At 50.4% G+C, this 25,772-nt stretch overlaps 1 protein-coding gene across 1 annotated transcript in view; it reads right to left on the minus strand.

Annotated features, from left to right (window-relative positions):
• Positions 1–25,772, minus strand: part of LOC147663278 (5-azacytidine-induced protein 2-like) — a 210,181-nt gene that overhangs the window by 36,715 nt on the left and 147,694 nt on the right. The window contains exon 7 of the mRNA XM_086950565.1: positions 14,559–14,620. Within this exon, the coding sequence (XP_086806691.1) occupies positions 14,559–14,620 (62 nt within the window). The remainder of the gene's footprint in view (positions 1–14,558; positions 14,621–25,772) is intronic.

Here is a 25,772-nt window from a genome sequence, read left to right on the forward strand (position 1 = left end):
ACAAGTGGAAATCTACAACACAGTGAATTAATTAAATTACTCTAGTTCAAGTGGTCAAAAAACTAAAAGGGGGGGTTTGCAGTGAAGGAAAATCTATTATTTTCTAAAAGAACCCTCACTCACCCTAGTGGTGACATGCTTCATCATGGGGTTCAGTCACTGGTAGGGCCGACTATCCCCACCTGTGTGCTTCAACGCCTGCGAGTGCAGCGGAGCGGGTGTGTGTGAAAGAGTGATCAGTGAAGGGAAGTGTATGTTAAAAGATCACAACTGTGCCTCAACACACTTTATTAAGGGCCAGTTGTTCACAATAAAAACAGTGAAGTTGCTGGGATTTTGAATTATAATACCATCAACTTAGTGTGGATGGTCGACATGTTTCTGCTGGTGATGCTGTTTCAGCTCAGCTTTCTTCAGGATCAAGAAAAAGAAAGAAAAAAAGAGTCCTACGGGGGTCCAAGCACGCTAAGGCCTGCCCACACCGTTAGGATTACAAAAGAGAAGAAACAATACATTTTACTCTCCTCATTGAACTCACGGTTTTACCAGTCTTCAGAATTCCTACTAATCGTCAGGATCAATTTGGTGCTTCAAACATTCAACAAGCTTCATAGGCTCGCAGAGTCGGGCATATTTTCACTTCCAGCTCAATCTAGTGAAACCCAAACAAAGTTCTTGCCGAAAGACTCGCCGCTCTAGACCTAGTGATCTCACCCCTGCGAGCAGAGGTGATGGCAACAAGGAAATCTGTCTTCAGAGTGAGAAGCCTGAGAGGACAGTTGTGAAGAGGCTCGAAGGGAGCGCATATAAGATACGTTAAGACCAGGTTCAAGCCCCACTGGGGCATTATGAACGGAGAAGGAGGAAAAAGGGGAGTAATGCTATTTAGAAATCTATTTACGATAGGGGACTTGAAAAGAGAAGGCTGATCAGGAAGACGAAGAAAGGCAGATATGGCCGAAAGATAGCCTTTAAGAGTGCCCAGCGCAGAGCCTTGCTGGGCTAAAGACAGAATGAACAAGAGTACTTCTGAAAGAGGGGCAGAAAAGGGGTTCACAGCCTTTGTTGTGCACTTTGCCACAAACTTGTTCCATCTACAGGCGTATATCGTTTTACTGGCGGGATGTCTGGCTGCCAAGATGACATTACAGACTTCGGGAAGAAGGTCAAAAGCTGTCAACTGTCGAAACTCAATCTCCACGAAAGGAGATGGAGGCTGGATAGATTCGGGTGGAGGACCGTCCCCTGCTGATGTGACAGAAGATCCTCCCGAAGAGGCAGTCTGATCAGAGGATCGATGGCCATGCTCAGAACTCAGGGTACCAGACTCTTCGCGTCTGAACCAAAGCCACAATGATAACTTGGGCCCGGTCGTGCTTGATCTTCTTCAGCACTCTGGGCAGAAGTGGTACAGGCGGAAAGGTGTACAGGAGGCCGCAGTTCCACTCGCGACGAAAAGCGCCAATGAGCAAGTGCCCCATTCAAAATTCGCTTCAGTGGCGAACAGATCTAACCAAGGCTCGCCCCACTGCTGAAAGAGACGTTGCACCACCTTTGAGTGAAGACGCCATGCGTGATCCATCAATTACCGACGGCTGAGTTAGTCCGCCCTGGCATTCAGAGAACCTCACAGGTGTTGAACCACCAGGGATATGCCCGATGTTCAAGCCATGTCCAAAGGCAAAGAGCCTCTTGATATAGGGTCCACACCCCACTCCGCCCTGTTTGTTGCAGTACCAAATAGCGGTAATATTGTCTGTGAACACATGCACTACTCTACCTTTGATAGCAGGATGGAATGCCTTCAGTGCAAGACGAATCTCCTGGAGCTCCAAAGGGTTGATGTGAAGAGACCTCTGATCTCCGCCTCTCCCAGGTGGCACCCCATCCCAGGAGGGATGCATCCGTCACCACTGTCCGCTCGATCTGCCGCTGATCGAATCTTGATTTGTGAGACACCACAGCAATAGACATGCAGTCCTCTCTCTGAGATCTGGACGACGTCAGAAAGAGTCCCCTGATGCTGTGTCCACTAGAAATTCAGGTCCCACTGCAGAGCCCAAATATGCCACCTGGCATGATCCACCAGCAGGATGCAGGAGGCCATGAGGCCTAGCAGCCTCAGGGTCAATCTCACCGAAATACGGGATAGAGGCTGAAACATTGGTATCATAGCCTGAATATCCAGGACTCGCTGCTCGGGAGGATAAGCCTGAAACTGCGCTGTATCCAGAACTGCTCCGATGAAAAGGAGCTTCTGAGAGGGAATCAGGTGTGACTTTGGCACATTGATAGTGAACCCCAGCAAGTGCAGGAGGTCTGCCGTAGTCTGGAGGTGGTAGACAACAGCCTAGGACGAGCTCGCCTTCAACAGCCAGTCGTCGAGATAGGGGAAGACTGGAACCCCTGATCTGCGCAGATAAGCTGCAACCACCACCATCACTTTCGTGAACACCCGAGGGGTGCTGGTATAGCCAAAGTGAAGCACAGTAAACTGAAAATGCTTGTGGGCTACTGTGAACCGTAGGTAACGTCTGTGGGCTGGCAGGACAGGGACATGAAAATATGAGTCTTGCAAGTCCAACAGTACCATCCCGTCCCTGGGGTCGAAGGCAGACAGGACCTAAGCCAATGTGAGCATCTTGAACTTCTCCTTCTGGAGGAAGAGGTTGAGGGCCCTGAGTTCGAAGATACCACCCTGGCTCCAACTTTCTGGAACTCACTCCCTGATCACCTCCGCTCTGCCACCCAGTATCTCCCCTTTCGTAGAGATCTGAAAACGTTCCTCTTCAGCCAGGCCTTCCCCACTTAAACTCTCTCAATACCCCCTTTATCTTTTACTGGTCTCTTTTCCTCAGTTGCCGATCCCCCTAGCGCCAAGAAACCGCAAGGTGTACACTGGGCTCTAGAAATATTTTAAATTAGAAATTAAATTAGAAATTAGAAGCAGGCCTTTGTCCTTCTTAGAGTACCAGAAAGTAGTGGGAGTAGCAACCACACCTACATCTGGCACAGAGACACTTTCAATAGCTCCCTTGGTGAAGAGAGCTGCAACTTCATGACGGAGAAAGGCCAAGTTATTCTCCAACATGCGATGGAAGGATGGTGGCATAGAGAGAGGTGAAGTCTCGAAGGGGAGGGAGTAGCCCCTTCGAACTATCTGCAAAACCCACCTGTCCGACGTGATGTTTTGCTAGTGGGGAAGGTGATGGTGAATCCTGCCGCCCACTGACCTCTGGTGGCCCTGATAGGTCAGACTAGGAGGTTTTGTAGGCTGCTGCAGGAGGTTATGGGTGGACTGGTCTGCCCGCTGGCCTCCAGACCCTCGTCGCTGGGTTCCGCGGCCACACACAGGTTGGGCAGCTTGCGTGAACCGGTGGCTAGACTAGGTCAAATGTGGTGGGGCACCCTTTCCGTAGCCACAAAAGGGGTGGAAAGCAGAGTATGTGGGATAAGTGATCGCTGCGAGGCCCAAGGATCTGGCCATAGCCCTAGAATCCTTGAAACGCTTGAGCGCGGAGTCTGCCTTGTCACCGAAAAGATGACGGCCATCAAAGAGCATGTCCAGTAAGGTGGATTGGACATCCCCAGAAAAACCAAACATCCTCAACCAGGCATAGCACCTCAGGGCTACTGACGTGGAAACCGTTCTGCCCAGTGAGTCGGCGGTATCCAGCCCACATGTGATGGTGAATTTGGCTGCGTCTCTAACCTCTGCAACTACGCTGGTGAGAACGGCCCGGGCCTCCTCCAGGCAGTGTGGCAGCACTTGTGCAACCGTATCCCACAGTGTATGGGTATAACGACCCAAGAGGCATGCGTGTTCACCGTCCGCATCGCTAATCTGGGGGAAGAAAACATTTTATTCCCAAGATGGTACAGCATCTAGGATTATCGGTCTGGGGGAGCAGTAGGGAATGCACCCTTAGAGGACGAGGCTTGGACCACCAAGCTCTCAGGGGTTGGTCGTTGGGAGAGGAAAAGTGGGTGGCGTGGGGCTGGGCTGTTGCGTCGGGTAATCATCCTGTCCACAATAGCCCCTGTGCTAGGCTTGGAGCAAGTGCCCAGAAGGACGTCTGTGAGGGCTTCATTGAAAGGCAGAAGGGGCTCAGAAGAGGCCGCCACCAGTTAAACCACCTCTGTCAGGAGATAAGTCCTGACTGCCACTGTAGGAAGCTCCAGGCACAAGGCCTCAGCCGCCCTAGGCAATACCACGGCATACAACGCTCCCTCCCCAGTAGGAACTTTAGGGGGAGAAAGCATGCAAAGGTCAGGAGAGGTATCCATACCACTGGCGTTATCCAGGTCCTCTCGCCAATTTGGCTCCTAAAGTTGGTCAGCTAAAGGGTTCACAGACCCCTCCCAGTCCTCCTCACCCTCATATGTTTGCCAATTAGGCCTGAAAGGAAGACCAGGGATGAACAGAGGCACAAACGTGCCTTCTGGCGCCGGTTCCGGCATGGGTCCGGCGCCATGTTTAATGTGGGGGTGAGGCTGGGGTCGCTGCCAGTCTGGCACATGACTGGCACCGGGCGAGTAGTCGCCGGATCGGCGCCGGGAATGGTACTGTGAGGTCGACCAGCGTCGATCTGGATCCTCGTTGGCCTTCCAGCGCCAGGGCCACCGGCATCGAAGTTCCAGGGCCCCCGCCAAGTCCGCGGGGCCCGATGGCGCACCACAGAGTTGGGCTGTCCAAAGATGCCATGAAGCGCGTCGTAGAAAGCTCATAACTGGGCAGGGGACGCTCTGGCACTGGGAAAAGGAGGAAAGCTCTGAGCCGTCCCTGAAGCAGCCTACGAAGATGGAGCTGGAGAGCGATGACTGCTCCGGGTCCCACGTTGCGTCGGCCGACTGACGGGGAGAAGGCGAAGAGAGACGCTGCTTCTTCACCTTCTTCTTGTGCTTCGACTTACCCGAAGATCTCAAAGACGTGGATGACAAATGATGGTGGTGGCTCTGCGACCAGTCCTGAGACCTTCCTCTCGACCGGGACCTTGAGCAACACGGACAGAACACCGAGCCTTCAACAACTTACAGGATCGCTCCCACAAAGACTTTGGATTCATGGTCCGGTAGTCGGAGCACAATTTAGGGTCGTGGTCACGCTCCAGGCACCAAAAGGGATGCAAGGTGGGGGGTACGTAACCAACATCAGGTGGGTACAGGCCTCACACGGTTTGAACCTGGTCTGACGATGGGACATCCCAGGTACACCAGGAGTCGATAGACTAAAAAAAGAACTCAACATAAGTCGGGAAAAACGTAGTAAAAAAATGACTAAAGGGGTAGCTCCCTTCGGATCTGCACAAGGCTGGCGCTGAAAAAGAAACAACTGACGTAGGCGCGCAGGGGCGGTGTCTAAGTAGACATCACAACATTCTCCCGGCAGCGGCGACAACGGACGCGAAGCCGACGGACGCCACCTACGGACACGCATGGGTACTGTCAAGAGAAAAATTCTCTGGATCCAGTCTGAGGCCTGGAGGTAATTCTAAGGTAAGGAATCTTTAACTAACAGTCTCTTTCAGATACCATCCATATCCCACCCCCCCACGACATTGCATAACCCACTCCCACCGGCATTCACTCTAGGACTATGAACAGCCCTACCCCACACAAAAGAAAGCACAACTCCCGCACACCCCTTTCACTAAATCAAATACCCATGGCCTGGCTAATTGAGCATCAAACGCACATGGAAACCCACCTAGAAGAGGACTACAAATCAAATATCAAAATCAAATATAAACTTTATTCGGATTATTACAATCCATAAAAGCAGTACAATTAAAAAATCTTCAATGAGATCTGTTTACCAATTACTTAAAAACAGCAAAAAAGAATTTCGGTAATATATACAGTACTATTATAATTTAAAGGTTTTTCCTATGTCTGTATATACATTTCAGAAAATTAAGGACATGGTAACATGTGGCTTCGGTGTCCAAAAGCTGCAAGCTCAACATGGCTGCTCTACATTGTCTGAGACCCCAAGATTTTAAAAGGGTCAGTAGCCAGAGTTTGCGGTGTTCCTGATAAAATTTACAGAACAGAACTGTATGAAGAGTGGATTGACCTGATATCCCATCACATGGACATGGAGGTGGATTTAGGTCCCAAACGTTTGGTGTTGGGAAGACTACCAGTTTATGAAATATGTTCAGTCTGAATCTTATCAGGAGAAATCGTTCAAAGGTACCAATGTCAAGGTTTAAATAGGGCTGCATTGAAAGGGTAGATTGAACCAGCATGGCATGCTGCGCCGACTGTTTCCCAGCTTCTGCCTGAAGTCTCAAGTTAGTCAAATGATCCAACGCTCGCTTTTTTAAGTTATCGTTTGAGAGTTCTCCAATTTTTTCGGGATTAAGATAATATTTTTCTATTCCAAGGTCGCCAAGAAAGGTCCGAATATAGGCCAGCCATTTAATTTTTAAAACGTAGTCCAGAGACATTGCATCCGCCAATATTGTTTTTGTGAGGTCGTTTTTATCTGACGCCCAAATACGTCGCCAGAGAAGAAGTGGTTGGATTTTGGCAAGATCTTCGATATATGGTGCCCCTAATTCTAAGTGGCAGGCGTAAACAGAGGAAGTTTTGGGGGCAGATAGGATGAATCTGAAAAACGTATTTTCTGCGATTTGCAGAGAGGTGACATCCGTGTGTCCCCATAGTCCTGCTCCATATAAAGCTGTAGATTGGCACTTGGCTTTATATATGGTTATCAGTTCCCTGGGCGGACGTTTTCCTAATTTTTGAGAAAACGACACCACTGCGGCTAATGCTCTTTTAAAACAATGTTTTCTGGCTTCTACTGCTGGTTTCCAGGAGAGTTTATTGTCTATCATGACCCCCAAATAACAGTATTCGTTTGTTGAGTCAATTTTTTGACTGTCGAGGTAGATAGAGTTTTGCTGTTTTTTCCCGACCCCAGCCTTCATTACGAAAGTCTTTTTCACATTTATATGGAGGTCAAGAGTTCTCATAAACTGGGAATATCTATTAAGGGACCTTTGGAGTTCACGGGGAGTTTGTGCGAGGAGGACGGCGTCATCCGCATACAGCAGAGCGGGGATCGGGCGATGTTTGGCCAATGGGAGGTCACGGGCACCCTTTAGTAGCTCGACCTCCAAGTTGTTGGTATAGAGGGAGAAAAGGAAGGGTGCCAGGACACATCCTTGTCTGACCCCACGCTCTACTGTGAAGGACGCCGTCAGTTCTCCCTTTATCCCGTAGCGAACTCTTGCGGATGGGTTGGAATAGAGTTCCCTTAAAAAGTTCAGGAGTGGTGGGTCTACCCCCATCTGTGCTAAAAGGGACCACAATTTTGTGTGGGAGACGCAGTCGAAAGCCGCGGACAGATCAACATAGGTCATATAAAGTTTTGCTTTCTTTGCATGCACATATTTTCCGAAGATTATTGATAAATTTAGGGCTTGTTCCACGGTACCTAATCCTTTTCTGAATCCGAATTGAAGGTCGGATAGAATTCCTCTTTCTTCCGCCCAGTCCTGAAGTCTTTCTAAAATCACTCTTCCTGCTATTTTTCCCAATGAGTCCAACAGGGAAATTGGGCGATAGCAGGCGGGGTCCATACGATTACCTTTTTTAAAAATCGGCACCATGATGGACCTAGTCCAAGACTCCAGAATTCCTATTTTTGCCGTAGCGGTGCAGACTCTTGTTAGAATTGGTGCCCAAAGTTCTGTTTGATGTTTAAAAAGGTCTGCCGGGACACCATCCGGCCCTGGAGCTTTTCCTTTTTTGGTAGAGTTCAATGCCACAAGAATCTCAGGAATTTCAAAATTTATATCTATAGGGTATGGTAGGAATGTTTTTTCCTCTTCTTCCAGCTCTTGGTCAGGGATTGGTTTTTGGAAGATACTGGTGAAGTGTGATACCCAAGTTGCGGCGTCTATGGCGGCTTCGATTTTTGGGCAAGTCTCGTCTGCCAAAAAAGGAGTTCTTATAATTCTCCAGAAGGCTTTAGAGTTTTTTTCCTGGGCACTGGTGTGGAGTTCGTGCCACAGCGCTTGCTTCAGTTCCTCTTTCCTCTTTTTCCTTATTTTATGATATTCACTTCTGAGAGTGGCTATTGTACTGGGATCCCTTTCATTTTTATTTAAGGCTAACTTTAGTTTTGTATGAGCCTTAGTGCACTCTTGATTAAACCAGCCATTAGGCCGGGATGAGCCGAGTTTTTGTTTTCTTGTGAGTAACACCTTAATTTTTTCCATAATTTGGGCGAAGTTAGTTAGAAGCTCCGTGTCATTAGTAGCTATATCCAAACAGATTTTAATTTGGGGATAGACTGATCTTATTAGCTCTTTGGTGAGTTCCTCTGGATTTATCCTCTCCCATTTTATGGTATACCCATTTACTTTATCCATGTTGATATTTTCCTGAGTCAATGCATTGGCTATTATTACTGGAGAACATTTTTGGTAATTTAGTGAAACTTCCAGAGTTAGTATTGCATGGTCACTTTGAGAATTCGGTATTACTTCAAAGTTCTTTACTCTTAATTGTAAGGATGCTGATATAATTATAAAGTCTACCGTAGTTTGGTAACCTCTTCCAATATAGGTAGGTGCAAGTGAGTTTTCCCCATAGTCCAAGGTGTTTACTATCTGGAGATCCAGGTCGGATAGGAGATCATTCATTTGCCTTCCCATTTTGTTGTGCGTGAAATGGGTAAGTAAGAGGCCGTCTTCTGTCACCATGCCAGGGCATTTTCTTTTTACTTGGGTACAGGCGTGAAGATTGAAGTCGCCTGCCCATAGTATTGTTGCCGGGCCTCCTTCTCCTTGTTGCATTCTAAGAGTAGTTAGTTTTTCGTGGAGGTGGGCCAAGACTCTCTCAAAGCCCAATTCATCCAGATTGTTGTAAAAATTGATAAGAATCATTGACTCTCTTTTCTGGAGGTAATGACCAAGGATCTGTAAATTTGGTGCCAGTTCTATAACCTTTATTTTAACGTTTTGGATAGTGTTAGCTATGTAAATACACAGACCTCCCTTTGGTCTACCTGTATGTCCCGACTGCGCGAGAGACGAGTACGTTTTGTACCCCTGCAGGTGATGTTCTTGTAGTGACCATGTCTCCTGTATGCATAATACTTGATGGTTAAGCGTGTGGTACAGGATTGTCCCATCCTCTATTTTTGTCCTTAATCCAGCGATGTTCCACGAGATCAGGCTCAGGATTATTAAGCTGTCCCTTGAGCTTTTTGTACTTTTTAATTCATTGAGGATCTCGGGAGCTGGTGGAATCTCTAGGACTGGAGGGACTGATGGGGGTTCCCTGGGTTCCAAACGGTCTGTATGAGTTTGGGAGTATTCCTGAGGTTGTGGTAGTCAATCAACGCACTCCAGGGGACTATATCTGTTTGCTAATTGGAGGCCATTCCAGCTATCCCAACGTGTGGGGTCATTGTACTTTGTCCGATGATCCTGCCCACTCCATTCGTCCCTATCTCTGCCTTGATGGTTTGGGCCTAGTGGGTTGAATGGGGGGAACCATCCTTGCCGCGGCTGTTGCCATAAATGGGTGTTGTAATGCATGGATTGCTGAGGTTGCCACCATTGTTGGGTGGTATGATGTGGATGTTGAGGTGGGTTAACAGGAGGTTGGGTAGCAAGGTGTGTGGGTTGGGGAAATAAGGCGGGTGGTTGCCACTGGAAAGCTGGTTGTTGTAAATTTTGCGAAAAACGTGGCCTATCTGGGTACTGATGGTGATGATACATGTTGTATTCAGAGGAGTTTATAGGGCCGGTGTTTGGTGGGCGTACATGAAAGGGGAAATTTTGCCTTGAGGATGGGGGTAAGAAGTAAGACAAGGGAAGGGGATTTATTTTAGTGGCAGGTCCTCTATTGGGCGAATTGCAAATGTAGTTTGATGCCCCTATCTCCCTGAATTTGATGCTGATGACGTCCCCCGCTATTGCCTTCGTGCTTCTACCAACCCAATCTCCTCTACGTGCGGAGAAGATGTCACCCCTAATATGGGCGGGTAGTGGTCTATGGAGTTGGAGCCACTGGGCACATTTGTTCCTCAGCTCTGCGAAAGTTTCTCTTGCGCCCTCCTTCAGTGGGGGAACTGCTGTTAACACCACCACGAAGGGAGAAGCTTCCGGGGGTAAGTTAATTATTTTAGGCCGAGGTTGCTTAGTCTTCAGATCTGATGGTTTTTCTTGGGAGGGGGTCTCTGCTGGAATGGTGGAGTTTCCTTTTGTTTGTCTGTTATTTGTTTTTGTTTGACCTGCTGGACCTGTTTGTATAGCGGAGGAAAGATCTACCGCCTCCAGAGTGTTTTGGGAGACATCCAGATTGCTCCCTTTTTTAGCTAAAGAATGTGTTACTGCCGCTTTTCTGGTTAGTGAGATGTTAGACTTGTCTGTTATGCCTGTTATTTGTTTGGTGCTGGATGGTTTTTTTTGGAGTATTTCCTTTGCTCCCTGCGTTGGGGCGGGACCATTCCTGCTTGATTTACAATTGCATTTGGTGTTGATTAGTGACGTGAGTCTGTCCAACTTTGATATGAGAGGTTTGATCTGCGCTGTGATTTTGGCTTCAAGGTCGGATTTTAGGTCCATAACCATGTTTTCCACCCAACAGGGGATACCTGCCGAGGAATTTGGGGTAGGTGTGATCAAATTATGGTTCTTTATTTTTGTTTTTGGATTTTCCTTGATGATTGGCATTGCCTTGGGGAGGGTGGAGGTATTTTCCCTTATTTTTGTTGGTTCTAGGGTCGTTACCGGATCAGGTGGTAAAGGATTACTGATGGCACTCTGGTCTAGTTTCTCAGCCGGTGATTGACAGGCTTCTAAATCTGGGGTTGCGTCGAGATCGACGTATGATTGATCAGAGTCCGATTGGGTTACGGATAAATCTACGGAATTTGGAACAGTCATTGTAGGAACGATGGTTAATGGCAATGGTAGGGAGCAGTTATTAGCCACCTGGTGAACGGGGGAGTTTGCGGTGGCAAGTGAACCGAGCGAAGATCGTTTTGCCTGCATGAGGTCCAAAGAGACTCTTTTCTCCAGTAGGATGATGCTCTTGTCAATGGTGTCATTGACCCTGGATATGAAAAGGTCTATAGGGCCGGTCACTTGCGTCACCAGTGTCGCTTTCTTGGACGCGCTTCTTGTTTTGGGACGCATCATGAGTCCCAGTGATGTGCGTTAGAATTCGTGGGGGACTAGGGGGTCGACGTGGAGTGCAGGGTGACAGGGCCGGGGCCGTCCAGTCTTCGCCCGAGCTGCGTCCCGCGCTGCGGGAGAGAGATGTTGTTAAGTAGGAGGCGTAAAGGGCGGGGGGCGGGCCAGCAGGGAGAGCGGACCGGAAGCTCTTCCTTGGTCTTGCAGGGACTTCTGGGAAATGAAGTCCCCGCACGCTCGCAGCCCCGCTGGTCCCTCGCGCCCCTTACCGCCTTGCTGCCTTGCTGCCGGTGTCCTTGCCTCAGTCCTTCAAGATGCTGCCTCTACCAGCACCCACCAGTGAAGCGGCACCCGCGGAGCGGGTGCGGCGAGAGGTGGGCTGGGAGGCTGATGCGCTGCTTGGCTGGTGCGTGACTGCGAAACTGATGCCTTCCGCTTGGATACAGAGTAGGTAGGTGTCCCACAGAGTAGAGGTAGAGGGACGCTTATAGCGGACTTTGATGGGCGGGGGGCGGGCCAGCAGGGAGAGCGGACCGGAAGCTCTTCCTTGGTCTTGCAGGGACTTCTGGGAAATGAAGTCCCCGCACGCTCGCAGCCCCGCTGGTCCCTCGCGCCCCTTACCGCCTTGCTGCCTTGCTGCCGGTGTCCTTGCCTCAGTCCTTCAAGATGCTGCCTCTACCAGCACCCACCAGTGAAGCGGCACCCGCGGAGCGGGTGCGGCGAGAGGTGGGCTGGGAGGCTGATGCGCTGCTTGGCTGGTGCGTGACTGCGAAACTGATGCCTTCCGCTTGGATACAGAGTAGGTAGGTGTCCCACAGAGTAGAGGTAGAGGGACGCTTATAGCGGACTTTGATGGGCGGGGGGCGGGCCAGCAGGGAGAGCGGACCGGAAGCTCTTCCTTGGTCTTGCAGGGACTTCTGGGTAATGAAGTCCCCGCACGCTCGCAGCCCCGCTGGTCCCTCGCGCCCCTTACCGCCTTGCTGCCTTGCTGCCGGTGTCCTTGCCTCAGTCCTTCAAGATGCTGCCTCTACCAGCACCCACCAGTGAAGCGGCACCCGCGGAGCGGGTGCGGCGAGAGGTGGGCTGGGAGGCTGATGCGCTGCTTGGCTGGTGCGTGACTGCGAAACTGATGCCTTCCGCTTGGATACAGAGTAGGTAGGTGACTACAGGATCTTACTAATATCTCAATGAAACTAAACTCACGTCCTGATTCCGCTGCCCATCACCACCACCCCACTAAATGCAGCAACCACCAAACTCCAAGGCTAGCGAGGGCACAACCACGCAGCTGGTCCACTATGCCTCTCAACAACAAAGCTCAAAGGCCTAAAAGATTAAGCACCACAATGTCTGAGTGAGGCGGAGTAACTAGCCAAACATTACAACCTGGCAGCTAATAGGACAACCCCCCCTCCAAGATCCATCCTTAAATGACCTCTTGCTCAGCAAAAACCTCTACCAGCACTGCAACGGCTAAAGTAAAACGAAGGCTCAACCTTAGATGCTATCATAGTGCACAAAAAATTAACAACATCCTCCCCGGACAACCACGTAGTTTTCTTCCCCTTCAACAAAGTGTCTTCCAAACCCAACCCGCACTCCAAAAAACCTTCCAATGGACAAGAAATATATGTCAGGTTCCATTAGCGGTCCTTAAAGAATGTTAGCTCAACTAGCTCCCCCACCCCCATCGAAGAACCTCTCCACAACTAAACTCACCAATAACTACAACTCAACAATGACCTTCAAACTGGACCAAGTAGCCCCTTAAAAACTAAAAATGATGAGAAACACACCATTGAGATCTTGGTTCAACAAAGAGCTGAACATGAAAAGAAAACAGCTCAGAACAGTGGAAAGACTCTGGCGAAAGGATCCTTCCACAAACCACCTGGACTGGTTCAGTAGAGAACGCAGGAAATATAAAAAAACACATCCATGAATGAAAAAGAATCCTTCTTCTGCAACGCCCTGGACAAAAGAAAAAAACAGAGAATTCTTCAACATCATCAAACATCAAACCGCCAACCCAGCACCAAAAAACCCTCAGATATCCAAAGAAAGGTGTGATAAATTCACCAAGCTCTTCTTCCTACAAAATCGCTCTCAACTAATAAAAATAAGCAACTAGACCTCTGCTTCAACGGCAATAATCCAGGCTGTCCCGCTAGGCTCAGTCCTCTCGCCCACTCAGTTTAATACCTACATGGAACCTTTCACTGTCACCCTCAATGAAGCAAACATCCCCTTCCAACTATACGCAGAGGACGCCCAGTTGTACATGGAAATCTCCTCACTAGAAAACATACAAGGCTAAACTCCACCCTCAAAGAAGTCCGACACTGGTTATCTCGTAACCACCCAAAACTCCACCAAGACAAGACCGAAATTCTCCTCATATCAAAATCATATGTGTAACCCCAAGTGCAAAATTGGATAAACTACATAGACACTCTTAACTGCAATCTAACCCTAGCTAACTCCGTCAAATCTCAAGGAATCAGTCTGGACCCCAAACGGTCCATGAAAAATCACATAAAGAACAGTGCGAAGAGTGCCTGTTACAACCAAAAACTGCTAAACAAAATCTAACCCTACCTACCACCCAATTATCTCAAGTCCGCCACGCAGGCTCTAGTGCGGTCTAGATTAGACTACAGGAACGCCACCATAACAGGAGCTGCTGACTCCCACCTTGCTCTACTCAGAACCACTCTCAATACAACAGCCACAATGGTCACAGGATAAATAAAATAGGACCACGTCTCCCTTGCTCTGAAAGAACCGAAAAGGTTCCCGATGGAAGCCCGATGCAGCTTCAGAACTGCTTGTCTCACTCACAAAGCCTTACACACAGGGAAACCTGCTTACCTTGCCTCAAAACTCAAAACAGCAGGTCAGACGAGAAACCCAAGAAGCTCATACACCCTACTCTTCATTCCACCCTAAGTCCATAAACAAAAAACTCGGACACGCGTGTTCTCAACCAATTTCCCCAAAATCTGGAACTCCATACCAACACACATCAGGACAAACCCATCCTTCTTGAGCTTTAAGAGACAGCTAAAGGATCTCCTCCTCAACAGACACCTCAACTAGAAGGTCATCAATCGCCCAATGTGACACGCCCTTCAACCCATGCTCTCTCTATAAATTTCCCGAGCTAGTTCTCTCCCTTCGTGCTCACCCAATGACTTGGACTATATAAATCTTAAATACATTCTTAAATATATAAATAACCAAAAGAGACGGAGGTTCAGTATGTAGTGTAATTAAGGAAAGTAACGTTAAACATTCATATGGAAACCATTCTTCTGACCTTCCCCTCCCTCCACCCACTACCCACCATGCCATGCACCGCATACCAGGGCCATTGCTAATAACACATGTCTGTACCTTTGCGTGGTCCCATCCATTGACTGGTCGTGGCCATGGTGACAGTCGTCTGGAATTTGGTCCTACAAAGAAAAAAATAAATCCAGTAACTAATATATTGAAATAGCAAAGTGCCAATCACCCAGTTTGTAGAATTACTTTACAAAGACCCATTAATATAGGCAGAGTGAATTATTTTAGACCAGCAGTTGAGAGGAAATTTGCTCCTCCTACGACAGTTCACCTAACGGAGACCTCAGACACCCAGCTACCCCCAGGGGCGACAGTGCCTCGCTCTACAAATGCTAATTGATTGAAAGCTGGTCTCATATTTCCTATCACAGAAAACTCTTACCTAACAGCACAGTTAATATGAGAGGAGGTGGCCTGACTATCTCCTTAAACTACAGCAGTTTGTATTTTTAATTAATTTCACATGTTCAAGTGGTTACAGCACCTGCTGGTTGAGCATGGACTTCACGTTTGTGTCTCAAGTTAATTAAATATCACCAAAGGAACCAACGTTAGCCTCATAATGTCCCGGCAAAAAACACTGGAAGATTTCTATATTTTTCTATCATTGGGTTTACAAAGCCAGCAGAGAAGTTGTGTCCTCCCGAAACTGAATGCAGCAAAAGGTAAAAAAAATAAATGGTTTAAAGTAAAAGAATGGCCAACTAAACATAATACTAAAGCATCGACAATGCAAGTCACACATGCATACGTGAAAGGGGGGAGAGCCTAGCTATCCTGCTCGGACCGAGAGAAACCGAAAACTAAAAAGGTGTTGTGTGGAAGAACAAGTTACTTACCTTCGGCCATGCCTTATCTGGTAGAGACTATCTAGAATATTTCCCAGGAGTCAGACTGGATCGGATATTTTGTGCAATCCCTTGCGAGTCGTTATGCGGCATTCGTCGGTCCCGCGGGACATCCTCCGCAAATGAAGTGGCATGTGCAGTGCTTAGATAGGCACCATCCAAGTGCGCTGAGCTCAGTTCTAGACTGTTTTTCTGCACCAGAAGCACAGAGCCAAGCAGAGGAGAAGCGATGCGAGTTGCGGACCGAGTAGGTGACAGAGGGGGGCAGGGATCTTTGATGATTGTGTGCCTACAAGACCTCCCCTCTTTTCCACACTTGTGTGAGGCGTGCAGTCAACCTAGAATTGGTTGGACATCCCTACCAGAGAACGTCTGACTTAGGATAAGTATATCCACTCGGCGTCTGTATGATATTCTAATAATAATTTTTTGAATCTTTATCATTTGTTTGTTAGCATTGCAGAAAGGGACACCATTCTCATCTGTCCGCTGAAGAAAACCGTGGACCCTTAGGCCTATACATGGGCTGAAGCATGTTGGCATACAAGTCAGTCAAGTCAAGTCTAAGAATTTGTATAGCGCTCTACATACCCAGAGGGTCTCAAGGCGCTTGAGGAGGGGAGGGGAATTACTTGTCAAATATCCACGTTTTAAGTTTCTTTCTGAATGCTAGGTGATTCTGAGTGAGGCGAAGGTGAGTGGGAAGGGAGTTCCAGGTTTTAGCAGCCAGGTAGGAGAAGGATCTACCTCCCATGGTGGCTTTATTGATGCAGGGTACAGTGGCAAGGGCTTGGTTGGATGATCGTAGCTGGCGGGAAGGAGAGTAGAAGGACAGTCGAGTGTTGAGGCATTCTGGTCCGATTTCGTAGAGTGCTTTGTGTGCATGGGTTAGGAGCCGGAAGGTGATCCTCTTATTGGCGGGTAGCCAGTGGAGGTTCTTCAGGTGACCAGAGATATGTTCTTTACGCGGGATGTCTAATATGAGCCTGGCTGAGGCGTTTTGGATTCGTTGGAGTTTTTTCTGGAGTTTAGCGGTAGTGCCGGCGTATAGGGTGATTCCGTAGTCCAGTCGGCTCGTGACCAGGGCGTGGGTGACCGTTTTCCTAGTTTCGGTGGGGATCCAACAAAATGTTTTTTTGAGCATGCGAAGGATGTTGAAGCAGGATGAAGAGACGGCGTTGACTTGTTTGTGCATCGAAAGTGAGGAGTCCAGGATGACGCCCAGGTTCCGTGCGTGGTCTGTCGGGATGGGTGCTTTTCCAAGGGCTTCTGGCCACCAAGAATCGTCCCATGCAGAGGGGGAGGTACCTAAGATAAGGACTTCTGTTTTGTCAGAGTTCAGTTTCAGACGGCTATGTTTCATCCATTCGGCGACTTCTTTCATTCCTTCGTGTAGGTTAGTTTTGGCGGTGTGAGGGTCATTGGTGAGTGATAGGATCAGTTGAGTATCATCCGCGTAGGAGATGATGTTGAGGTTGTGTTGGCGTGCGATGGTAGCGAGGGGGCTCATGTATACGTTGAAAAGGGTGGGGCTGAGTGAGGATCCTTGTGGAACGCCGCAGATGACTTCAGTAGCCTCTGACTTGAATGGTGGAAGGCGGACTCTCTGGGTTCTTCCGGTGAGGAACGAGGTGATCCATTCTAGTGCTTTTCCTTGGATTCCGATGTTTCTGAGGCGCTGTAGAAGGGTGTTATGACAGACTGTGTCGAAGGCTGCGGAGAGGTCGAGGAGGATGAGGGCGACTGTGTCTCCATTGTCCAGTAGGGTCCGAATGTCGTCTGTTGTTGCGATGAGTGCGGTTTCAGTGCTGTGTTTGGCTCGGAAGCCGGACTGTGAGGAGTCGAGGGAGTTGTTGGCTTCGAGGAAGGCGGCGAGCTGGTTGTTGACAGCTTTCTCGATGACTTTGGCCGGGAATGGGAGGAGCGAGATGGGACGGTAGTTTTTGAGTTCGGTGGGGTCCGCTGTGGGTTTTTTCAGAAGGGCGCTGAGTTCTGCGTGTTTCCAGCTTTCCGGGAAGGTGGCGGAGTTGAGGGAGCAGTTGATGATGTCTCTGAGGTGCGGTGCTATGATGGAGTCTGCTTTGTTGAAGATGTGGTGAGGGCATGGGTCTGTGGGGGATCCTGAGTGAATGGAGTTCATCAGGCGGATAGTGTCCTCAGTGGAGATTGGGTTCCAGTCATTAAGGATGTTCGAGGGTGGTGAAGGTCCAGCGGATGGTTGGGTGGATTGGTCTCCCGGTTTGTTGTCGAAGCTGTTGTGGATGTCTGCAATTTTGTTGTGGAAGAATGAAGCTAGGGAGTCGCAGAGGGTTTGAGAGGGGGTGATGTCGGAGTTGGCCGAGGGATTGGTGAATTCCTTGACGATGTTGAAAAGTTCCTTGCTGTTGTGGGCGTTGCTATCTAGTCGGTCCTTGAAGGCGGTTTTCTTTGCTTTTCGGATCAGTTGGTGGTGTGTGCGAGTGGCGTTTTTGAAGGCTTCCTTGGTGATGGTGTTTGGGTCTTTTTTCCAGGCCTTCTCCAGGGAGCGGCAGAGTTTCTTGGATTTCTTAAGATCATCGTTGAACCAGGAGGCTTTCTTGCTGCCAAGTTTGATTTGTCGTTTTTTCAGTGGTGCTAGGATGTCGGCGCTGTTGGATAACCATAGGGTGAGGTTGGTGGCGGCTTGGTCTGGGTTTGAGGAGTGGGCTGGGGCGTTTTGAAGAAGCGATGAGGAGATCTGGTCGATGGTGATTTTGTTCCAGTTTCTTTGTAGAGTTGGTTGGGGGTGGTTGTTGTGTTTGGGCTTGTTGTAGGTAAAGTGGACGCAGCTGTGGTCAGTCCAGAGGAGAGCCGAAGTGTGGCTGAAGGAGACATGGTTGCAGGAGGTGAAGATAGGGTCGAGTGTGTGACCTGCGATGTGGGTGGGGGAAGTGACCAGTTGTATAAGTCCGAGGTTGGCGAGGTTGTCCAAAAGGGTGGTGGAGTTATGGTCGTTGTTCTTTTCAAGGTGAAAATTGAGGTCTCCCAGAAGGATGTAATCTTTGGATGGGAGGGCGTGTGGGGTGATAAAATCCGTGATGTCTTCACTAAATTGTGCGCGGGGTCCTGGAGGTCTGTAAAGGAGGGTGCCTCTGAGTGTGGTTTTGGGGTCGGTGTGGATCTGGAAGTGAAGGTGTTCAGAGTTGGCGAGATTGGCGTTGGAGCTGGTTGAGATGTGGATGGATTTTTTGTGGACGATAGCGATCCCTCCTCCTGTGTGGCCGGTACGGTCCTTGCGTATGATCTTATAGTCTTCTGGGATGGCAATGGTGATGTCTGGGGCGGAAGAGGCGTTCATCCATGTTTCTGTTAGGAAGGCGACGTCCGGAGAGATGGTGTCTAGTAGATTCCAGAGGTCGATAGCGTGCCTGTGAACCGAACGGGTGTTGAGCAGGATGCATTGTAGGTTGTTTGGATCAGAAGTCTGTGGGGTGATCTTAGTGGAATAGATGTGGGTGCCGCTGAATTTGCAGGAGTAGCATGAGAAAGGTCCATGGGTGTGTCCAGGAGCGGCTTGGACGCAGTTGGGGGAGCGGCCGGGGTTAAGGGCTAGGAGGGTGGGGGCATCGTAGGTAATGCGGGATGGTTGGGCAATGCGAGGGACAGGGGGTATGGCGCTGGGCGCGGTCCAGGCGCGGACGGGCGTAGACGGGCTTACCTTTGGCGCACCTTCGGCGCGAATTGGGCGCGATCGCTGCGCGTGAACGCTGCGCGCGGGAGCTACTGTCATATATGGATAGTGGAGGGGGAGGGGCGAGGGCGGCTCAGCTGGGAGGCGGGGCGGGCTCCAGAGGGCGACCACAACAAACAAAATGGAGGCGGAGGGGTCAGCAGAGCGGAGCGCTTGTGGAGAAACGCGCAATACCAGCTACAGTTGCAATAGCGCTTTAAATATGCTAAAACAGTAAAGCGGCAAGCAGGGCAGACTGCAGGCAACAATTAGGAGGCAGTAAATCAAGTAAATGCGGAGCAACGATACCACAGGTCACCAGGGAAGCAGGGGAGCGACCACTCAGCTCGAGAGCGAAGCGAGTCACAGCGCGTTCAGGTAACGGAGCGCTGTTTGTAGTTAGTGGGAGGGCGGCTCAGCTGGGAGGCGGGGCGGGCTCCAGAGGGCTACCACAACAAACAAAATGGAGGCGGAGGGGTCAGCAGAGCGGAGCGCTTGTGGAGAAACGCGCAATACCAGCTACAGTTGCAATAGCGCTTTAAATATGCTAAAACAGTAAAGCGGCAAGCAGGGCAGACTGCAGGCAACAATTAGGAGGCAGTAAATCAAGTAAATGCGGAGCAACGATACCACAGGTCACCAGGGAAGCAACGATACCACAGGTCACCAGGGAAGCAGGGGAGCGACCACTCAGCTCGAGAGCGAAGCGAGTCACAGCGCGTTCAGGTAACGGAGCGCTGTTTGTAGTTAGTGGGAGGGCGGCTCAGCTGGGAGGCGGGGCGGGCTCCAGAGGGCGACCACAACAAACAAAATGGAGGCGGAGGGGTCAGCAGAGCGGAGCGCTTGTGGAGAAACGCGCAATACCAGCTACAGTTGCAATAGCGCTTTAAATATGCTAAAACAGTAAAGCGGCAAGCAGGGCAGACTGCAGGCAACAATTAGGAGGCAGTAAATCAAGTAAATGCGGAGCAACGATACCACAGGTCACCAGGGAAGCAGGGGAGCGACCACTCAGCTCGAGAGCAAAGCGAGTCACAGCGCGTTCAGGTAACGGAGCGCTGTTTGTAGTTAGTGGGAGGGCGGCTCAGCTGGGCGGCGGGGCGGGCTCCAGAGGGCGACCACAACAAACAAAATGGAGGCGGAGGGGTCAGCAGAGCGGAGCGCTTGTGGAGAAACGCGCAATACCAGCTACAGTTGCAATAGCGCTTTAAATATGCTAAAACAGTAAAGCGGCAAGCAGGGCAGACTGCAGGCAACAATTAGGAGGCAGTAAATCAAGAAAATGCTGAGCAACGATACCACAGGTCACCAGGGAAGAAGGGGAGCGACCACTCAGCTCGAGAGCGAAGCGAGTCACAGCGCGTTCAGGTAACGGAGCGCTGTTTGTAGTTAGTGGGAGGGCGGCTCAGCTGGGAGGCGGGGCGGGCTCCAGAGGGCGACCACAACAAACAAAATGGAGGCGGAGGGGTCAGCAGAGCGGAGCGCTTGTGGAGAAACGCGCAATACCAGCTACAGTTGCAATAGCGCTTTAAATATGCTAAAACAGTAAAGCGGCAAGCAGGGCAGACTGCAGGCAACAATTAGGAGGCAGTAAATCAAGTAAATGCGGAGCAACGATACCACAGGTCACCAGGGAAGCAACGATACCACAGGTCACCAAGGAAGCAGGGGAGCGACCACTCAGCTCGAGAGCGAAGCGAGTCACAGTGCGTTCAGGTAACGGAGCGCTGTTTGTAGTTAGTGGGAGGGCGGCTCAGCTGGGAGGCGAGGCGGGCTCCAGAGGGCGACCACAACAAACAAAATGGAGGCGGAGGGGTCAGCAGAGCGGAGCGCTTGTGGAGAAACGCGCAATACCAGCTACAGTTGCAATAGCGCTTTAAATATGCTAAAACAGTAAAGCGGCAAGCAGGGCAGACTGCAGGCAACAATTAGGAGGCAGTAAATCAAGTAAATGGGGAGCAACGATACCACAGGTCACCAGGAAAGCAGGGGAGCGACCAATCAGCTCGAGAGCGAAGCGAGTCACAGCGCGTTCAGGTAACGGAGCGCTGTTTGTAGTTAGTGGGAGGGCGGCTCAGCTGGGAGGCGGGGCGGGCTCCAGAGGGCGACCACAACAAACAAAATGGAGGCGGAGGGGTCAGCAGAGCGGAGCGCTTGTGGAGAAACGCGCAATACCAGCTACAGTTGCAATAGCGCTTTAAATATGCTAAAACAGTAAAGCGGCAAGCAGGGCAGACTGCAGGCAACAATTAGGGGGCAGTAAATCAAGTAAATGCGGAGCAACGATACCACAGGTCACCAGGGAAGCAGGGGAGCGATCACTCAGCTCGAGAGCGAAGCGAGTCACAGCGCGTTCAGGTAACGGAGCGCTGTTTGTAGTTAGTGGGAGGGCGGCTCAGCTGGGAGGCGGGGTGGGCTCCAGAGGGCGACCACAACAAACAAAATGGAGGCGGAGGGGTCAGCAGAGCGGAGCGCTTGTGGAGAAACGCGCAATACCAGCTACAGTTGCAATAGCGCTTTAAATATGCTAAAACAGTAAAGCGGCAAGCAGGGCAGACTGCAGGCAACAATTAGGAGGCAGTAAATCAAGTAAATGCGGAGCAACGATACCACAGGTCACCAGGGAAGCAGGGGAGCGACCACTCAGCTCGAGAGCGAAGCGAGTCACAGCGCGTTCAGGTAACGGAGCGCTGTTTGTAGTTAGTGGGAGGGCGGCTCAGCTGGGAGGCGGGGCGGGCTCCAGAGGGCGACCACAACAAACAAAATGGAGGCGGAGGGGTCAGCAGAGCGGAGCGCTTGTGGAGAAACGCGCAATACCAGCTACAGTTGCAATAGCGCTTTAAATATGCTAAAACAGTAAAGCGGCAAGCAGGGCAGACTGCAGGCAACAATTAGGAGGCAGTAAATCAAGTAAATGCGGAGCAACGATACCACAGGTCACCAGGGAAGCAACGATACCACAGGTCACCAGGGAAGCAGGGGAGCGACCACTCAGCTCGAGAGCGAAGCGAGTCACAGTGCGTTCAGGTAACGGAGCACTGTTTGTAGTTAGTGGGAGGGCGGCTCAGCTGGGAGGCGGGGCGGGCTCCAGAGGGCGACCACAACAAACAAAATGGAGGCGGAGGGGTCAGCAGAGCGGAGCGCTTGTGGAGAAACGCGCAATACCAGCTACAGTTGCAATAGCGCTTTAAATATGCTAAAACAGTAAAGCGGCAAGCAGGGCAGACTGCAGGCAACAATTAGGAGGCAGTAAATCAAGTAAATGGGGAGCAACGATACCACAGGTCACCAGGGAAGCAGGGGAGCGACCAATCAGCTCGAGAGCGAAGCGAGTCACAGCGCGTTCAGGTAACGGAGCGCTGTTTGTAGTTAGTGGGAGGGCGGCTCAGCTGGGAGGCGGGGCGGGCTCCAGAGGGCGACCACAACAAACAAAATGGAGGCGGAGGGGTCAGCAGAGCGGAGCGCTTGTGGAGAAACGCGCAATACCAGCTACAGTTGCAATAGCGCTTTAAATATGCTAAAACAGTAAAGCGGCAAACAGGGCAGACTGCAGGCAACAATTAGGAGGCAGTAAATCAAGTAAATGCGGAGCAACGATACCACAGGTCACCAGGGAAGCAGGGGAGCGATCACTCAGCTCGAGAGCGAAGCGAGTCACAGCGCGTTCAGGTAACGGAGCGCTGTTTGTAGTTAGTGGGAGGGCGGCTCAGCTGGGAGGCGGGGTGGGCTCCAGAGGGCGACCACAACAAACAAAATGGAGGCGGAGGGGTCAGCAGAGCGGAGCGCTTGTGGAGAAACGCGCAATACCAGCTACAGTTGCAATAGCGCTTTAAATATGCTAAAACAGTAAAGCGGCAAGCAGGGCAGACTGCAGGCAACAATTAGGAGGCAGTAAATCAAGTAAATGCGGAGCAACGATACCACAGGTCACCAGGGAAGCAGGGGAGCGACCACTCAGCTCGAGAGCGAAGCAAGTCACAGCGCGTTCAGGTAACGGAGCGCTGTTTGTAGTTAGTGGGAGGGCGGCTCAGCTGGGAGGCGGGGCGGGCTCCAGAGGGCGACCACAACAAACAAAATGGAGGCGGAGGGGTCAGCAGAGCGGAGCGCTTGTGGAGAAACGCGCAATACCAGCTACAGTTGCAATAGCGCTTTAAATATGCTAAAACAATAAAGCGGCAAGCAGGGCAGACTGCAGGCAACAATTAGGAGGCAGTAAATCAAGTAAATGCGGAGCAACGATACCACAGGTCACCAGGGAAGCAGGGGAGCGACCACTCAGCTCGAGAGCGAAGCGAGTCACAGCGCGTTCAGGTAACGGAGCGCTGTTTGTAGTTAGTGGGAGGGCGGCTCAGCTGGGAGGCGGGGCGGGCTCCAGAGGGCGACCACAACAAACAAAATGGAGGCGGAGGGGTCAGCAGAGCGGAGCGCTTGTGGAGAAACGCGCAATACCAGCTACAGTTGCAATAGCGCTTTAAATATGCTAAAACAGTAAAGCGGCAAGCAGGGCAGACTGCAGGCAACAATTAGGAGGCAGTAAATCAAGTAAATGCGGAGCAACGATACCACAGGTCACCAGGGAAGCAGGGGAGCGATCACTCAGCTCGAGAGCGAAGCGAGTCACAGCGCGTTCAGGTAACCGAGCGCTGTTTGTAGTTAGTGGGAGGGCGGCTCAGCTGGGAGGCGGGGTGGGCTCCAGAGGGCGACCACAACAAACAAAATGGAGGCGGAGGGGTCAGCAGAGCGGAGCGCTTGTGGAGAAACGCGCAATACCAGCTACAGTTGCAATAGCGCTAAATATGCTAAAACAGTAAAGCGGCAAGCAGGGCAGACTGCAGGCAACAATTAGGAGGCAGTAAATCAAGTAAATGCGGAGCAACGATACCACAGGTCACCAGGGAAGCAGGGGAGCGACCACTCAGCTCGAGAGCGAAGGGGTCATAGGCCCATAAAATCCTGGTGATACCCACTTACTATTTTTAATAACCAATATCTATCCACATTAAAGGGATACCTGCAGTGAATGGTGTTTTTTAATCTCTAACCCCCCTGTTCTTTTCTCACAAGAGCTCCCTGGAACATGGTTGAGCCCACCTTGGCCTATAGGAGCCAGGGTGCCCCTATGATGACGCATGATACTATTAGAGTGTGTGAGGGGAATTTAATAGAAAGGAATTGCTCTCAACAGGGGTAGTAATAGGTCCACTATCCTTTTATTGGGAACTGGGCCACCTCACTAATTCTACCTTCTTTTGGTGGGTTTTGGTGCCTGGTTGTTAGTAAATATAGTTTTTGGGAGGACATATCCTTTCCTTCTTCCCGGTTGAGGAAGCGCCTCTCTACCCTGGAGGCCTTTTGGCCAATTTTGTATAATCTTTTTCTGAAATGCCTTCCTTTCTTTGCCTCTGCAAATCCAACAAAGAGTTAATCGTCCCCCTGGAATACTTTTGTATGATCAATGCAGAACAATAACGCTCGTTTTGGATCCAGACGGTGGAGTCTCTCCTCTTCTTTGGAAGGATGAAGAGCATGAAAAAAAAAGGGTAGGCAGGGTGATGTTCTGCACGACGTGAAAAGGCGTGACCACCTTTGGCAAGAAGGATGCTCAAGTTTTAAGAACCAGCTTGTTTGGGAAGGTTTAACTGAAAGCGCCTGCAATTCGCAACCCCTCCTGGCAGATGTTATTGCCACAAGGAAGACAGTTTTGAGAGTTAGAAGCCATAGAGAGCAGTTGAGCATCGGCTAAAAAGGGGAACACATGAAGAAGGGGAGAACTACTAATAAGTCCCTATGGGGCATAATGAAATGAAGGGTGTAGGAGGAAACATATGCTGCAAACGTTTAATGATCGGTGACTTACAATAGGTGACTTAAACAGGGAAGGTTGGTCCGGCAACTGCAGAAAGACTGAAATGGCAGACAGATGTCCGAATGGTTCGATATGGTTTCAGCGAAACAGCCTCAAATGTAACCCTGGAAAATCTGAGGTGCTTTTCTTCGGGTGTCAGGCAGACCCTAAGTGGCAGGACTGGTGGCCTGTGAACATGTTCCCGCCCACGTCCTCCTCGCAGGTTGCGAAGAATCTGGGGGTCAAAATTGATAACTGCCTGTCTCTTAAGTCCCAGATCCTTGGTCTGACGGGCACCTGCTTTGGTCTCCTTAAAATGCTGCGCAAGTTTCTTCCCCTGCTCCCGCTTGCGCATAGGAAAACCACTGTCCAGGCTCTCATCTGTTATCGGCTGGACTACTCAAATGTTTTGTATTTGGGTCTTCCCGACTATCTCTTACAGAAACTTCAGGTGGTCCAGAATTCGGCAGCTCGGGCAGTCTTCGGTCTGCCGCGCCGCGCGAGAGCCTCGGACCTTTTACACTCCCTACACTGGCTCCTTATTCGCAAGCGGATTGTTTTTAAAACACTCACGCTGGCGCATAAGGCTCTCCATGCTGTGGGAGCTGAATATATTCAGAAACGCCTTGCTTTTTACAAGCCTGTCAGATCCCTAAGATCGGAATCTCTTGGTCTGGCCATGGTTCCTTCTATTAAGAAAGCAAGGGTGGGGGGGCGCTCTTTTAAATACCTGGCTCCCAAGCTTTAGAATGCCCTCCCTTTGTCGCTTCGCGGTACCTCGAACCTGTTGGCCTTTAGAAAAGGCCTGAAGACATGGCTCTATGGACAGTGACCTGCTGTTTTCTTTACGTTCCTCCCTCTGCATTCTGTTAGTCTGCTGT

This window comes from Lissotriton vulgaris, unplaced genomic scaffold (assembly GCF_964263255.1).
Source record: "Lissotriton vulgaris unplaced genomic scaffold, aLisVul1.2 SCAFFOLD_1935, whole genome shotgun sequence".
Classification (NCBI taxonomy): Eukaryota; Metazoa; Chordata; class Amphibia; order Caudata; family Salamandridae; genus Lissotriton; species Lissotriton vulgaris.